The 17,913-nt window shown below is 52.6% G+C and overlaps 1 protein-coding gene across 2 annotated transcripts in view; it reads right to left on the bottom strand.

Moving 5' to 3' along the window:
* Positions 1–1,595: 1,595 nt before the first annotated feature.
* TMEM104 (transmembrane protein 104) overlaps positions 1,596–17,913 on the bottom strand; it is a 34,388-nt gene continuing 18,070 nt past the window's right edge. For both annotated transcript variants that reach the window (XM_065735540.1, XM_065735542.1), the window contains 2 exons: positions 12,487–12,580; positions 1,596–2,357 (listed from right to left, as the gene is read on the bottom strand). In XM_065735540.1, coding sequence (XP_065591612.1) covers positions 1,597–2,357; positions 12,487–12,580 — 855 coding nt within the window. In that variant the 3' untranslated portion in view covers position 1,596. The remainder of the gene's footprint in view (positions 2,358–12,486; positions 12,581–17,913) is intronic.

Raw genomic sequence — 17,913 nt, 5'->3', positions numbered from 1 at the left:
CCGTTCTCTGCCTGGCAATGAAACGTGGAGGCAAGAAACTCAAACCAGCACTTGTGAAGGGATGAGGCTGAGCACCCTGCGTGGGGAGGGGGGGGCAGCACAACAGGAAACACCGCGGCCCCTCCGTGGGGTCACACCTGGGCACTCATACGGAGGAGCAGCCCCGGCCGCCCCCCCCCGAGGGCTGAGTCCATCAGCATCATGTGGGGATATCTGCCCCACCCACAACAGCCCCACACTGCAACCAGCACTGCTACTGCCACCTCCTACGTGGGCACCAGCCCCCCCAAGGCAACTCTGGCTCTGAAGATGCCACATGAGCTTCCCCGGAGCACTGGGGGTGTTTGAATTGAGCAGAGGCTGCTCAGGGTGGAGGGGGAGCCGAGGGACCGCGGCCCTGCCCCCCAGCACACAGTGCTCGCCCGGACAGGGGGAGGGCTTTGCTCCAGAAAGCACCACGGCTTTCCACGCAGCCCCAGGTACTGCACAGTGCCCCACGAGGAGCACTTCAGGTCATACGGAAACCAGAAAGCCCTACTTGAAAATGGAGCTTGATTAAAAAGAGCTGCAGTTCAAAGCTTGCTTCAGTAACACTTAATACAGCACAAGTGCAGAGGATGTAAGAGCAGTGACACAGCTGGCTCCCAGCCTGCCCCAAGGAGGGCACGGGAAAGGAGCAAAGCGATGCAGGTGATGGCACTGAACCCCTCCCTGAGCTCACACCCACTTGTTTCAAGGCTAATTACCCCACACAGGAGGATGGAAACCCATCAGCTTGCACAGCCAGAGCTCGCCAGGCCCAGCACGTGTCAGGACTGGGTAATGAGCAGCTTCCCAGCCCGCACAAACCACGGCTGCTCCAGCCCGGGTCTGGCCACACAACAGCCCTACATGGAGGGCAGGGGGGCTCTGCTGGCTGAGCAGCACGAGGCAAGGCAGCCAGGCCACACTGCTCCCCAGGAGGAAGAGCTGTATCCCTGCACTGCTCCGTGGGGTCAGGGCTGCCAGAGCAGAGAACAGGATGAGAAATGTGAACGTAAACTCCTGGCCTGGAGAAATCCAGCTCAGAGGAGCAGGCAATCCTCCCCCAGGGCACAAACCGTTAATGTCTCTAGAAAAAATAAAGCGTAACCGAGCACAGAGCCCTCAGAGCCCGGCTGTTCCCACGCCAAGCTCCCCCTCCCTCCCTGAGCTGGCACAGCACGTTGGTCTGGGGGGGTCTCAGCAGACAGAAGGAACTCTTTGCCCCCAAACTCCCACACTGCGCACAGCAAGTCCCTGCCCGGGGCAGACAGAACTCGGAGCTGACTGCTGCAGTGGGCAGCCAGGGCTGCCTGCCCTCCCCGGGCTGAAACCCACAGGGTCGGAGGAGTCAGAGTAAGGACAGCGGTGCTCCATCAGAGCTGAAGGCAGGACGGCAGGACAGCGCTTTGCTGTGCAGGCTGCCTGGAGCCCGGCCCCACACAGCGGGTGAGAACCAGGACGCCGAGCCCTCGAGTGGAGGAAGTCTGTGTCCAGAGCCGACCCCACCAGCAGCGGGGGCCTGGGGGCTCTTCCTGCTGAGCCCCGGAGGGAGCGCTCCTCGTCCCCCCCCCGTCAGAACTTGGACTCACTCAGGACAATGTTTGCAGTCACGAACACGAAGCAGGAGAAGCCCCACATGAGCACGAAGACGACCCAGAAGGAGTGGTGGAAGGGGGAGCGGTGCTTGTTGAGCGCCCCGCTGCCGAACACCAGCTGCGTGTCCCTGCGGCTGCACAGCGCCAGGAAGGCCGGGGTGACGTACTGGATCCCGCTCCCGGCGTACGCGCCCGTGATCCCCACCAGGGACTCCAGGTCGTGGGTGCAGAAAGCCACCAGCACCGGGGGGACCAGCGTGATGGCAGGGAAGACGACCCTGTCCACCAGCCAGGGGTACGTGCCCCCCTCCCTGTGGAAGAGGGTCTTCCAGTTGTTGCGCAGCGTCACCGCGATGATGGGGAAGTTGGTGCTGATGGTGAAGACCGGGAAGAGCCCCAGGAAGTAGCGGACGGAGGCGGCGCCCACGATGTCGCAGTCGGTGAAGTTGAGCGTGTACATGTCCATGAGGCGGCCGTTGCGGAAGCAGTAAATGGCGGTGAAGGACAGGAGGCTGTAGAACGCCAGGATCAGGGTGTAATCGAGCAGCACGAGCTTGTAGACGTGCCTCTTCTTGGAGATGGGCGTGATGAGGGATGGCAGCGAGTGCTGGCACATGAAGGAGTACACGCACACCCCAAAGAGGTTGCGGATGCCCGACAGCTGCGCCATGGACGGGTGACCCTCAGCTTGGCCTCTGCTGATGCGGATGAGGGCCAGAATTATCATGAGGATGAAAGCTGGAGAGAGAGAACGCGTCAGGTCAGGCCCAGGCCGTGCTCCCGCAGCCCCCCTCCCACCAGCGCCGGCGGTCCTGGCACCAGCTCCCTGCCCCACAGGACCGACCCTTATCTCTGGAGAACACGCTGCGTCAAAGGCAAGACGTGCAGGAATTAATCAGGGTGTGCTGTCAGCGTTAGTCAGAACATTAGGCAGCAGGCTCAGGACTGCCCTCGGCAGATATCTCCCTCCCCAGGCCCTCACTGTCCCACCTTTCCCAGCCGACTGCCCTGGGGGCTCCAGGAGCACTGCATGGACACAGCTGAGACCACCACCGCCCACCCCCAGCATCTCAGCCCACAGGCACTGCCGCACAGACACTGCCAAACATCATCATTTAGGAACGAGAGATGTTCAGCGGTGTTTGAGCCTTGACCTCTAAAGGAAGAAAAGATTGAGCCCAGCTGCAGTCGGTCCCAGGAACATTCCCACACATCTGCAACTGCAAATTCCCAAGGCCTCACCTACGTACACAAACAGGCGCTCGGGCAGCAGGCACTGCACAGCCTTCCCATCCCTGTGATCTGCCAAGCACCACAGAGCGAGAACTAGCCACCCCCCCAGGCTGTCTGCACTTAATCCCAGGGTGGAGGAGCCAGCCTGGAAGGGACTAAGACAGCACCGAAAGACTGCTATTAAAATTCATCACTTGCAGGCACAAAGGCTGCTTCCATCCTTCACTCCTGTCAGGAGCAGCCTAACAACGTTCCACAAAGCTGACTGCAAAGTGAGTGCCACGGACAGGAACCAGCGGAGGAGATTGGGCCAATCCCCTCATGTACTGTGCTGGTGGAAATCGGAGCCAGAAGTGGATATTGCTAGAACATTACTTCCAGCATGGCACATAAAAACAGCAGAAAACTAATTCTGGCATCACAGAAATCATGCCGACCTGGGAAGGATCACCATCAGCTGGAGTCAACAAGGAGCGGGGACAAAACCTGCCAGGCAGGGCAGAAAACACAACCATTCACTGCCCGATGCTGGCAGTGGATGGGTCATCACGCTTGCACAGAGCTGTCTCCTGCACTGGTTTGAGGCATCAGAGCACAGCCATGAATTATCAGGTAATGAAAAAAACCAAAACCGCTGACACTTGTATTATGCATGACTTTGAATGTCATAAATAAAACCAGACTGAACAGAAGAGCAGACTGCCGCGGCTGAGCCCTGCGAGGCAGCACCACGAGCTGGGCAGGGCAGTGCTGAGGACAGCCCTGTGCTCTGTGCTGGGCTCGGGCAGCTGCAGGCAGCAAGGCTTGCCAGGGATGGGAACAGCAGCAACAGCTCCAGAGCAGGCTCCTCTTCTACCCCCTGCCACGCCAGGTTAACCCTGTTACTGTCCCACACACTCTCGGCGTTCTCCAAAACTCAGTTTCTCCTCTGTGTTCCTTCCTCATCTTTCTAACAGCAGCTCCACGCTCAGCACTGAGCTGCACCTGGGAAACCTCTCACTTCCAACTGCTTCCCAGGACAAATGAGACAGCTCTCTGAAAGCACCGGGCTGCAGGGATGACAGCAAATCCGCTCCTCCGTGGCACCGGGAGGAGCAGACCCCCTCGGGACTGCTGGGCACTATTGACCTCCCCAAGTCCAGCCACAGGGGGCCATGGAAAAGAGTAATCCATCGCTCTGGATGCGAGCAGCTCCCACTGCCTCCACTCAAGCCAGCAACAGAAGGGCCCTGGGAGAACAGGTACGGTCACTGCAGCATCCCATGCTTCCCCACTGCTCCCCCAGGCACAGACACGTGCCAGCCAAACGAGCTACAGCCAGGCAGCCCTACGTGACACAGCACTGCCTCTGCTCCCCAGGTCATGCAGGCTCCAGGAGAGAGAAGGTGCTGTGGAGAACAAGGCAGACCAGGCCAGGAAGAACTGGACACGTGCTGAGTGCGCTCCTTCCTCCCTGCAGAAGCACTCAGGCTCCAGAGCCCCATCCTGCACTGCTCCTGTGCCTCACGGGGCAGACCTGCAGAGCCCTGCACCTCTTCCACACACACATCTCTGCTCAGCCAGGTGATGGCTTCCTCTCACCCTGCTCCTGGAACCACACAGTTAAACCATTTGCATGCCAGATTTATCTGCCTGTCCCCAGGAGGAGGCAAGCCCAAAATGAAACTCTGAAACCTAGTTATGCTGGATGATAAATCAAGATGAAAAGAAGGTGACATACTCTGACTGACGGGCAGCTTTGAGCAGACAAGAGGCAGCACAGGACCCTGCAGGCACACACAGCTCCTGCTCACATCCTCCTCCACCTGGGACAGAGGGCTGAAGGCGGTCACACCGCGCTGCTTTGAGTCACCTGCAGTTGTCCAGCAGCAGTGCTCCCCAGAAGGAACCCCTGCTAAGTCAGACACGGGGTCACGAGAGCTTCCATCCACCCTGTGCGTGTAGGACAAATCACTTCAGCTCCAGGGGCAGAAGCCCTCCAGACATCAGGACCAACAGCAAAGACAGGGAGGTGATGCTGGACTGTTAGCAGGTTATGTGAAAGCCTTGTTTTACATCACTACCATATTTATTTTTTGCAAGTCCTTAAAAAGCAATTGAGGGTTTTGTCCGTCCCGGTTTTCAAAGCCTCAGACACACTCCAAACCCACACACCACGGGCTCAGCAGCCAACAAGGCACAGAGGTCGCTTCTGCTCATCTCCTCTGCCCTACCCATGAGGTTTGAGCACCTTTATAACTGAAAGATGTAAATGAGAATGTGCGGAAAAAAAGGACCCTCTGCAAAGAGGCAAAAATTGTGATGTGTGCCATCACCACTGCCCCACAGCCTCACCTACAGAGCCCTCCTCCTGCTCCAGGGAGGAAACACTGCCTCCTCTCACACAGAGCAGCCCTGGCAGACAGCTCCTGCCCGACCCGAGATGATTCAGAGATAGGGTGGCTACGCTACGGATCCTGCAGGTGGAGGAAGGATGAATATGGATGAGAGCACATCCAGATATCAGTGCTTAGGGGAAATATGGGAGCCTGGGGATATTAGAAATACAGAGTTTTTGTGAGCTTTGACAGAAGCATAGCAGAACTGCCCAGAGGAGCAGTCACGATGACCAAGCCCTCCTAAGTTTAAGGATTGTTTTGCAGAGTCAGAGCAAACACATTTGCAAATGGTGAATGCTGGCTCGTGAGCTTCACCCCTCTGCAGAAAGGCTATTGCAGTGAAAAGTGCAAGGATGAACGTTCACCCTCATCCACCATGGTAGGTTCCGGGAAGAAACAAAGCTCAGAATGAGTTTCTGGTTTAACTCTCCTTCACCTCCGGCAAAACAGCATGGTTTTGAGACGCTTCACCTGGTGGCCCACCTCTGCCTCTCTATCAGCACACAGAAACTAAAGGATGCACCTCCTGCATCTCCAGCTCACACTTTGCACTGATGTCTTCTCAGGTTATTGCTCTTTGTCGTCCCCCCCCAGAGCTAGCTGCTCTCCACCAGTGCCACAGGCAAGTGTAAGAGCCCACTGGCACTGCCACACATTACAAATGCTTTGGCATTTCAAGTATTAAAGCATGGATGAAGTCCACTGTGCAAGCAGAAGGAAGCACCTTGAAATTAAGATGCTGACTCTTAAATTCAGAAGTGTTATCTGCTCTCTCCCGCTGAAGTGATATCCTTCCACTCCTCCATGACCTCCAGCTCTCTGTAAACACTGGAGCACCAAGTGATAAATTTCTCCAACCTTCACAGGAGGTTTCTATGTGAAACAATGGCGAAGATATAATATGAAAACCAGATCTGCTCCCTCAGATGTGGGAGCTAGAGTAGTTAAGGATCAGACTTGGCAATGACCGAGCCTAAAACAAGCCTCCAAGAAGATGAAGGATTTATGAGTGCAGAGACTGTGGGGAAACAAGATGGATCTGTTCACTGAAGACAGTGATTCTCTAGAGAGAAATGTCACAAAGAAGAGGGGAATTTCTTCCCACAAGAAAGGTATGAGCTGAAGTCGTGGGACAGCGCAGTTCCTTCCTCTAATGGACAGCAGGGACAACCTCACCTCCCTGCTGCAAAGCCTAAGGCACAGCCCACATGGCAGGGGACTGCTGCTCATGCAGCAGGGGAGGCACAGCCATATGTGAGCACATTAAGATCACACAAATGTGATGCAGCTTACCAAGAGGTAAGAAGAAGGTGGTCAGAAATGGGAGCACCGAGTCTCTGCACCTTGGCTTGCCATGCCAGCTCACCCACACCAGCAGGCCGCGGGGACCCCTGCTGCAGCCACGGCAGGAGCTTGCTGCTGCCCTGGCCTTGGGCCAGGTAGAGCTCGTTCCATTAACAAAGGAAGAAAAAGCTTATTAAAAAGCACCACCAGGACTTCTTGGCCATCAGCAAGGCCTCTCCGCTGTACAGACATCACCTCTCCCCTTTTCTTTGCTGCCTGGGACAGTTTTTGCAGTGCCCTAAGCAAGGTTTACAAGCAGCCCCCCAGCCATGACAACAAGCACTGTGAGCCTGCTGGAGCTGTCCCATCAGCCAAGGTGCAGATGCCTGCACTCCAGTAACAGCTCACGGGGAGAAAAACTGCTCCACGCTCCGGTGTTCATCACGGATGTTTTATCTCAACATATGGGAAAGGAAAAGCAGCCAAGAAGTTCTGCTTGCTTCTGATGGAAAAATACCCTGTAGTTCATCATCCTCTCTCCTCTGCTCACCTTTAGCAAAAGCACCACAAGTTTCTGCACCGAGGACTGCTCTGAGCTCTGCCGCTGACTCGGCCTTTCTGTTAGCTTTGACAGTCACTTCTCTCTCTCCATGTGGGAATTTACTTTTCCAGGAGAAAGGAGTAGCACACACTTCAGCATCACCACAAATCTAACGTAAGGATTTGCACGCTTCCTTCAACAGGCACAGGGAGCAAAAACACCACGCTCCATGAAACCCAGACACCCCACAGCCTCACCCATACACTCCATCTCAGCCAACCCAGCCACGTTTCTCTTGCTTTGTCCCAGAAGCACATCCTTCACACTTTGAGCAGCAGAGAGCAGCCCGGTGTGCCACTCACATGCCCTGAAAATCTGCATGGGCACCACAACCCAGATGCTTCTGCAGCACCAGGGATGCTTATGTCCTTACGTTTCCAGCTCCTCTTCCCCAGCTCAGAGCCATCAGTTCACCTCCTGCTGCCTGGATAAAGTGCTCTTTTCAGGAACACCATCAGCTCCTCATGCAGGATGTCAGCGGTCCCATCCAGCACCACGTGTCACTCTCCATCTCCATCTGAAGCTAACAAGGCTCTTTCAGTTGTACCAGCACTGCTTCACCCCACTGCCCCCCATAAACAGCTCTGAAATGAGCTCCTCAACTGACAAGACTGAGAGCAAGCATGACAGAAGCGCTGCCTTTTAACTAACTCTTCATAAATATATGCACTTCTTAGTGAATTATTTACCCCGGGCTCTGGCAGCTTTCTCTGTTCCAAAAAGGATATGAGAACAAGTTCCTTCCAAGTTACTTCATGCCACAATCCCTAAGCCCGGGCAACGTGCAACAGTGTCCTGATTTACAGCTCAGTTCCCTCTTCCTTGACCACCAGCGTGGCTCGTCCTGTGAAAGGGGCAGAGATTTAATGGGTCCCCCATCAGCTGTTACAGAAAGCTCTGTTGTGGATGCAGAGAGGCCACCTCAGAGGCTGCCAGCAAGACCAGGTAACTGCCACCCCCCGTCCTCCATCAGCCTCTGCCATAAATCTCAGTCTGCAGAGCTGCAGCTGGAGGCACAAAGCAGAGCAGCTCCAGCTTTCTGTACTGAATCAACCTGTGCACGGCCACTTAAGTCTGCTAAGGATGGCAGTGACAGCACAGCTGAGGACTGCCCACAAAGCGTAATGGTCTGAGACCAATCCTCTGCAGAGAAGGGCTGAGGAGTCCTGAAGAGCACAGGATTCCTGTGGGGAAGGCACAAGTACCAAAGAAAGGAGCAGGCAGGGAAGTCAGCCCCCCCAGAATGCCCTGGGAGGGCTCTTTCCTAGTTTCCACCTGGGAGACTTCTACCAAATACCCTGCACACTTAATGCACTCATGGCTACTCCTGTACTTTCTCCCTCCACCTTACTGGCCAAAGCAAAGAGCCAAGGGAGGAGATTTAATTTCTGGACAAAACTGACATCGTTGCTCGGATGGAGATGGGAGTGATGTGTCAAGGGCTGCAGTTCCTGGAACAAACGTGACCAGGTCCAACTGTGCTACAGGGAGAGAGGACCGAGCCCGCAGCAACCAGACCCAGTTTATTCCCCTATAAAACGTCTCTATTAAAATACAATACTTTTTAATATCCACAGTACAGCATCAAGAGCAACACACAGAGCAAATGTCCCACGTGGGAACTGTCTGGGAACATCTGCCAGAGCCCATCCAACAGCAGCAGCAATAAGCATGCTACCAGTATCTTTAAAGCCAACAGTGCCCACCTAGAGAGCCTCTCGCCCAGTAACAGGCTGCAATTAATTGGGTTAGCTGCTTAATACACAACAGCCCAGTGTTTGCTGCTGAGCTCCACCAAGCCATGTTCCCTTTTGTTATCTTTCTTAATCCCTATCCCCTCCTGCGATGCTGCCAGGAGTTATTACCCAATAACAAAGAGGTAGGGCTGTGCCCCCACTGCTTTGAGGCCCCCGAGCTCACCTCCTCCTGCTCCATCCTGAGGGCTGAACTCAAGCAAACGACAAACACTGCCCACTAGCCCAGGACTGAAGGGAAGACGGAGGAAAAAAGCAAGATCTCAAGTCTCCTGAGGGAGCAGTTCATCACCACCACAGATTTTAGCCCTCAGGAAGGAAAAAAGCCTGAATTCTAACCAGTAAAGTTGAAAATACCCGTGGCTGTCATTTCCTGACAGCTCAGCTGGGTCGGCCTTCTGCAGATGACCGCTGCAGGAGACCTGGGAGCAGGCTGCACAGCCCACCAAGGGCTTGAGCCAACACCACCACGCTTCCCCAAGGTTGAAAGGAGGAAGTTACAGTTTGGGGAAGGAATCCTCCCCACCACAAGGAGTCTATTCACACTGCTGCTGTACTGACCTGGCCGCCCAGCCTAGCCCAGCCTACGCCCTCTGTGTGCTCCTGGTGACACTGCTCAGGAGCAGAGCGAGCCAACAAGGTCTTGTCCCTGAGCCAAGCCTCACCTTAAGCACCACCACCAGAAATTCAAGCGGTGATTTTTCTGACCAGCCCTCTGTGCACAGCAGGTTGGCTCCTTCTACACCTGTGCTCAAATTGCTGCAGTCCCCCCAAGGCAGCTCAGGCAGAAGGAGTGGGTTGGCAAAAGCTTTTACTGTTGGAAAGGTGATGAGAGCCTGGTGAAGGCAAACAAATACACACAGGCCGAGTCCAAAGAAAAGCAAGAGCTTTAAGGACTGATAAGGTCAGCCGTTCAAGCTCCGAGCACCACACTAAATTTAACCACCTTACACGAGGCAGTAGTTGGTTTTGGAGCCAGCGTGGGAGCTGTGACTCTTCTGATGACTGCCAGCAGCTCCACACCTCGGCAGGCTCTGCCTGCCCCAGTCCAGCTGGGGAAGCAGATCCACCCTCTGTGCTCCTATTGGTTCTGACAGGAAAAACCTTGCTGTGCCAGCCTTGTTTCCAGATGAGCTGCATTCAACAGGCCCAAACAACAGGAGTCCATCTGTTTGGGCTCTCTGGTGGTAGAGCACTTGGGCTTGCAAGCTCCTCCTTACAGAGGCTTCGGAGGTGCCTGTTCTGGCTAGTGCCTTATCCTGGGATGAGAACCTGCCAGACATAGGGCTGATCCCTGCTGCATCTCCACGCTCTTCAAACTGGTCTGTTTTTACTCTCCAGTTCAGGATCCAGTGTGTAAGACCAAATTTTTTCAGAGTGAAATTTCTCCTGTCCATGAGGCGTAGAGAGTGCTGCAGGCTGTTAGCTGATGTGCTGCCTGCAATGAGCAGGAGGCTCTGGAAAGAGGCTGGTGACATTTGATTATCACTTAGATCAGGGGAAAGAGGGAAAGCAACTTTCAAAGGCAGCCCTGACACAGTTACAAACACTAGCAGAAATGACCTTCACGCACAGCAAGCCCTCCCTGCTGCCAAGAACTATCCTCTCAGCCACTGTCATCTTAATCGCCAGTACACCTGAGGCAGTGCAGCCTTACATCAACTGCTGCTGCTGTGAAATCCAAGGGCTTTTCGCTGGGCTGGGGAGGAGGGTGCTCAGCAGGCACTGCCCGAAGAGCAGCTTTTACCCAGCAAGACAAACAGCTAGTCTGGCAGCTCCAGTGTTCAAAGAAGCACCTTCAGCATCACGTGGCTAAACACAACCAGAGGAAGTCAAAAGGAAGGCACAGGTTATGCCTGAACAGGAATCCACATCTGGCCTGTCGGCATTCAGGCGGGACAAGTTCCAGAGTCCACAAAGCAGCATACAGTGCCAATCTTTAGGATCTAAGCTCACCAAGAACCAACAGAAGATCAATCCGTGTTTAAGCCACAGCCCAGCTTTTAGAGGAGGAGGTGATGCAGCAGGTGATGCGAGGACATAGGAGAAGCCAGCTTGATAAATCTGAACAGCATGGGACTCATCCCAGAGCCTGCAACGAGAGCTTTTCTGCTCCCTGCATCACATGACTGCTTGATAAATCGTCTTCCCTAATAAATCTATCCCTCATTGTACACATACGGAATCTGTTGCTCTAAGTAGCCACCGAGGTGCTGTCAGGGTCATTAAATATCATTATCTGGGGCAGCTGTTCTCCAGCATGCTGACGCAGGAATCAATCAGGCTAAAGCACAAATTTTTCCTGCTCCTCTCCAAACGTTGCTTTTGTCCCTCACCATCAAGCACTAGAAAAGAGGCAGCTCTGCATTAATGCCAAGGTTTAGCAATCCTCCGACTGGAGGCAGCTAGCTAGAGGGAAGGCAGTGGCAGAGCAGACAGGCATCAGGTTGTCACGGAGATGGGATGAGTTCTGACTGATGGCTGTACCAGGAAGGAGGAGGCAGAGTGACTGGAAACAGGCCAGCGTGCTGAAGAGATTACACTTCTTTAAAAACGTCCTTTAATACCCCTTAATGAGATAACCCCTCTCTCTGAAGGACACAGGGGGGGCTTTCAAACCTTTCATGTGCTCAGACAACAAAGGGGAAAAAAAAACCATTTGGAATTTTTATACTATGTGAGGTCAGCATTCGTTAACTCAAGCTGTTCAGCATCTGAGACTCGAGGGCTTAAGACCCAACCTCATCTTCCTGGGTGACGACTGCTTAACCCCATCTCAGATACTCCCTGGAACGGGCTCTCCATGGCACTGCAGTGACTGCCAGCCATTTCCAAACAGGATTACAGGCCTTTGAACTCAGGGAAGAGAAATATTATCCCCCAGCTGGAGCCAGGTCAAATGTGTGTGTGGTGGGAAACAGTGTGAGAATCAGCTTTTCTCCCAGAGCCAGTGATCAGTATAAGCAGAGAACTGTGTGCTCAGGTGGTCCGGGCCCATGAGTCAGCACACTTTTACCAACCAGATGTAAGGCAGCTGGATCTCTGGAAGACAACAACACTGCTAACACTGATGTCTTTATTTCCCTTCAGGTTATTACCTGTCTACTCAGAAGTGCTTGGCAGTTAAGATCTTGGAGGGAGCTGGTGGGAGTGGGGCTTCCCAAGGACAACACATGTTGGTTTAGCAGCTTTTAGATGAGCAAACATGATGAAACCAAACTCAGAAATTCTTACAGAAGTACTTTTTATTCTCAGATCAGAACTAAGGTCATTGGAAACCTGCTGCATACTTCACTGCTGGAACAGTAACCAGTGCTTACCATGCTTATCCCACACCCAGGAGACTTAACAAACCCCTTCTACCTCTCCCATTAACCACATTAAACCTTCATGTACCAGACTGAGTCTGACTGAGAATATTCTGGTTCAACCAGAATTTTCATCCTATAACAAAATTCCTTTTTTTCATTGAGAATATCAGGTCTGGGCAGTCCTCCTCAAAGACTTGTTTTGACAAGAGCTTGCTTCCCAACAGGCATATCTTGCCAAAAAGATGCATCAGGAGCATGACTCAGGTTCCACCTACAGTGAAGAGGTGGGGGCCTGCCAAGACTCACCTATCCATCTCATCAGAGACGTCACGATTTGAAGATACTTGGTCTTCTGCACATTGAAGAAGGTAAAAGGGCCCAAGAGAAGAGTGAATGCTGCCTGCAAGGACAACAAAAAACATACACTGGTTAAAAAACAAATTTTATTAGTAAGACATTTATCAGTAGAGCAAAGCTTGCCTTGAAAGTTCACCTCCAGACACATCCGTCTGTCACAGAGCTTTCCTTGTTGCTTAATTTTACAGCTAGGTTGGCTGCAATACAGGGGGTCAAGCAGGCTGCCTGGTATCAGAGAACATGCCTCAGGCACAAGTAGAGCATAGCATCCTCTTGGCTCTCAGCCGCTGCTATCAGCTCCAGCATGCCTTTACTGACACATCTCAGTACAAGCTCTCAGTGCAGGTTTATGGAACATTAAATATTAAACTGTGCCTCTTTGTTCAGGTACACGCTCCGTTTGGGTCTGGAGAGCAATAGCTGCTTGTGGTCTGCTTGCATTAACATAGACAGCCAGCTCTGAGGGGTCTGAGGCTGAACAGCCATGGAATGACCAGGATTTCCCTACATTAAGTTGCATTTTTCCAGTAGGAAGCTTATAGCTTAACAGTTCAGCTGTCCACTCGGATGCTGCAAGCCTGTGTAAAATGAAGAGAAAAATAGAGATGGTCCTAAAAACTTCATCCAATGAAATTCAGGATACTCCTAAGGAATATCTTCACTGCCCTTGGATGTCTACTGAGAGAACAGTGAGTCTCAGCAAGCTAAACTGGGGAGCAGCACAGCACCCATCCGTTGCACCTTTCTCAGCAGCGTTGTAAGGCACATCCATCAGAACTGGAACATTTGGACTCTCATATCCTGCACAAGTTTTCCTTGGCTCTCTCCTGCAGCACACAACACATTCACACTGTCAGCCCATACCTGGGGGAGCAGCACTGCAGCATCCAGAGCCCCACCTCATCCAGGGTGAGAAAAAGCTCTACTGCAGGACAATAACAGACCTTGACTGAGGTGTGAATGTGAACTGAGAAGCTACGTGTAACCAGGGGACACGATGGGTGCTGCAAAAGAGACCCCTACCTGCACTCCACGGGACCCCACCTGCACTCTGTGGAGATGCCCACGAGCTGCAGAGCTGTGAGCTGGCACTACAGCTGCAGGCTGTACAGCAGGATCTGGAAGGATACGCTGCACACGTGTGCAGTCCCGTTCAGAGTGCGAAAGGATTCTGAAGACAAATACTCCACATTAATATTTACACGTTACTCTTTCTGATGGCTTCTTAAAGCAGCTCCCAACAAAAGGTGTCACCAGAAGGGAAGAAGTGAGGCTCAGAAGGGCAGGCTGCACAGCCCCCAGGTCTCTGTCGACCCCAGCAGAGTCCGAAGCAGAACAGAAACCAAGCTATTTTAAGACAAGTACGACCCCAGGAAACCTCTCCTGAGACTGTCTGAGAACATCTGCAAGGCAAATTGGAAACTCCTCACATCACAAGTATTCTCAGATGACACAAGTCAATCCAGGATGGGGACTGGAGGGGGGACCCTTGGGTCTCACACGCTGCTCGGTCAAGACATCCTGACCCGGGGCCACCACTGACAATAGGTTTTGTGGTTTTTGTTTCTTGCAAGCAGAAAAACAGAGCCAAGGCATATACAGAATTCTGATTAGTGACATAAATTCAGGCTCCTAGGAGGCAGTGCTGAAATCACACACAATACAGGACTACAGGCAAGCCTGACCAGACTAGGAGCTAGAACAACCTCAACCACCATGATGCTTTGAGAAGCACACCATTCAGCCACAGCCTCCTGCACTGTCCTCCTCTTGTTCCTTTCTTTAATAAGCAGGAACTCAAACTCCCTATTCCTACGGCCCTCTCCAAACTGCTGCAGTTGGTCTTGGGGCAATACACAAACTGCAAAGAACAAACTTCAGCCAAAAGAGATGCAGTTTAAGGACTGAGAGCAAACCAAGGCAGACATGAGAGTAATTTCTGGTAACAGCCTAAGTTTGGGAGGATTTTGTCTCTGACTCCACCTCTCAACACGCACACACTGCTCCAAGCCTCCTTTCACATCATGTCATTAGCTCATGCATCAGAAAGAACTGAAACAGAAGAGACAGAGGAAGGATGGTGATGATCAAGGGGTGTCCCCAGCAAATCAGACTGCACCAGAACCCATCAGCAAAGCAGCACCTCCAACCACACCAGGACTGGCACAAGATCACTGAGCACCCAACAGCTGGCTGCTAAGCACCGCAGGAAGACACGCATCAGAGCAGATGGGGGCTCAAGTGCTGAAGGGCACAAAAAGCACTGTCAGCTGCTGGGGGAACCCAGGTCTCCCCTGTACCCCAACTACCAACAAAGTAGAAGGAATTCCACTCCATTTCTGCAGTTACCTTCAGCACCTCCACAGCTCAACACATCCTGAACAACTAACCCCACTGAGCACCTCTGCCAGCACTCCCTCTCACTGCACACCATGACCCCAGGCACGGTGCAGGGGAATGGAAAAAAGCAGGTCGGAGTGTGACGGGTTGCATTCCTCCCGCATCCTTTAAGATGAGCAGCATGCCAGACCTTAGGACTGGTCCAAAAGAACCAGTTGAGAAACGAGCTCAAGTGCAATAGATGTATGATCTTTTCCACTTGACGCCTATTAGAGAACCAGGATGGGCATCCATGGGTCAATACAAACGATGCTACGGCTCAGAACAAGGTGGGGTTGCACTGCTCACTTTTAGGAAGGGAACTCACAGCACATATTGAACTGTTGGAGAGGAAAAAGGCAGGGCAGGAGATGCCACTGAACAGCAAGATTAACATCCCTTCAAAGCAAAACCATTCAGCTGTACAGGTTCAGCACAGGTCAGGAAGAGGAACCAATTCTTCATCCATAGCCAGGACTCAAGGGGAAGGGGCTCAGTCCTGGGTTAGACCAAACCTCACCCTGAGGCCATGAAGCACACTTACACCCGCCACTAAAAGGGTGAGAAGAGCAGCAATGCTTCCAAGGAGCACATCCAATCTGTCTGCCTCGCTGTGCCAGGCATCTAAGTGCTCTTCCCACTTAGGAAGTTAATTACTTTCATAACTTCTCCCCAAGGAAGAAGTAAGCCCAAATAAGCACCTCAGACATACACCAAACTTCCCACCCGACGTCTTCTTCGCTCAAGGTTTTCCCCAGAGGAATATAATTAACGGAGTGCTTCATTAGATGCACCATGCAAACAATCTGATGCCTACACAGACACCGCACCAGGTAGCCCTGCCAAAAGTCAAGTGCACAGAGCTCTCAGATTGAAAAGCTCTCCAAACTTTTCCAGTTCACCTCTTCAGCCAGCTTCGACACCGAAGAGCTGATCATCCTCCTCCTGAACTTCAGCAAATTAACCCAAGGCAGAATGAGCACCGTCTAAGCAGTCTGTGCTGATTGAAGGATTTTTCTCATAGTGATTTCCTGCCAGGAGCACACAGGCATGAGAGGACAGATCCTTTCCAAACTTCAGATAAGGGAACCCTCGCTCTGGGGAAGCAGCAGCAGCCCTCCTGTGTGCTGCCCACAGTCACAGTGCAGCAGGGAAGGTTGTGTGCAGCAGCAGCAGCTCAGAACCATTCCCCCATCACTCCCCAACCCCCTCCGCCCAATGGGAAACACCAGAGCAGCAGCCAGGCCTGCTGCCATGAGCACACAGAATGCACGCGGCAAATGCATGCAACAGATGCACGCGTCTACTTCCTCCTCACGCTGGAAAGCAGCATGCAGGCATGGCACATTAACTACAAGTGTTTCTCACTTTTACTAGTGTTTTCAGCCAGAAAATTAGAAAATGATTAGCACAAGAGAACAGCAGCTCGTCCCCTGCAGGCTACCAGGGCCACGAGCAGTACATCACCCTGCTTGTGCCCTCAGCAAGGTCTCAGAAACCCGTTCCTTCCACTGAGCCAAGGCCCACAAGCACAGCAGGCTCAGGCTGGGAGCTGCCTCCCTTCCCTCCTCACTCCAAATTCTCCCTTGGAGGCCCTAGCTCGTGCCCAGCAGAAGTGCCCACATCTCTCATGAGCTTTGCTCATCGCACAGCACTAGCAGCTCCATCTCTCCAGACAGCAATGCCTACGTTTCTTAAGCACTGAGTAACAGTGCTCCTAACCAAAAACACTACAGCTAAGAGTTTTACTCTTCTGGGGAACATTTAAACAGTTATTGGTTCAACAAAATGGATCACTCTCCTTGGAAGGCTTTATCACCTTGGTTGGAAAACTGAATGCTTCACGCAGGGCTATGGGTACGGAACACTCCTGTAAAGCAGGACAATGACACAGGTACGAGCCCTGCTGAACAGACACCTCCCAGAGGAAGGCTGCTTTGATTTGGTGCTCAGACAATGCAAGTCTCCTTGAACACGGTAGGAAAAAGCAGACATTTCACATATGCTGTCAACACTGGCAATTCTGACCCTCCCCCCCCACTTCTGCAAGACGTCCCTGGGCTCAGAGCTACTCCACAACCCAGGTGAGCTCTACAAGGGACAGACACAACAACAGGAGGAACCAGCCTGCTCTCTGCACTTACACAAGATGTCAGGAGAGCCTAGGGACTCTGCTCCTCTGTCAGGTACTCTCCTCCAGACTGTCTACAGAGACATCTCTGGAGGTAAAAACCACCAAAACCCAAAAGCTATTTTACCTGCTCTGACACAGGTCACAGGTTTTATCTTCCACTGGAAGCCTGAATCAGACCAGTTGTCTTCAGCAGAAGTAGCTCCTTATGAACTGGTGCTCTTATTCACATCCTTGGGGAACTTCCAGGGATGACTTTGGACAGAACTGTTAAATCTGAAATGCCTTCCTTCCTCTCATTTCACTTTGAACTAAAAGAAGTAGAACTTTAAACACTTGAGTTACCTGCAGCTTCACCCACACCGACCCACCAGGCTCTTTGCTGCAGTCACTGTGCTGCCCAGCAGCAGGCTCCAGTCACTCACATCAAGGCTCCAGCAATTTCCAGCTGAAGCCCAACTAGAGTGAAGGGTCTGCAGCACAGCATCGTGTTTGCCCCTTCTGCCACCCCTCCTCCCCTTTGCTCTTGTGACAAAGCCACATTTCTGCATGAGCTCATATCTCCAGGTAGGGAGCCAGATGGCACACGGCTGAGGGCTGCCATCCAAGCTTTCCTTGGTAAAGCTTTACCCCTTGCAGCGGGCAGTACAAATATAAAAACATGAAAGGAGTCTGATGGGTCAGGAAGGGGTCTTTTAGAGAGCTGAAGAAATACAAAGCTGAAGATCCACAGCCTCTGAAGGCTGGAAGCTGGGGCTGTGCTGACAGAGAGCACGTTATCAGCAGATAAGCCATCGTGAAGCTCTTCAAGTCGATTGAAAAGAGAACCCAACAGAACAACAAGGATTGCTCAAAGGACTGAGACA

The sequence above is a fragment of the Cyrtonyx montezumae genome, unplaced genomic scaffold (genome assembly GCF_038088225.1).
Source record: "Cyrtonyx montezumae isolate F1298 unplaced genomic scaffold, pur_monq_1.0 scaffold_19, whole genome shotgun sequence".
In the NCBI taxonomy this organism is placed as follows: Eukaryota; Metazoa; Chordata; class Aves; order Galliformes; family Odontophoridae; genus Cyrtonyx; species Cyrtonyx montezumae.
This window is presented reverse-complemented; position numbering and strand designations above follow the sequence as displayed.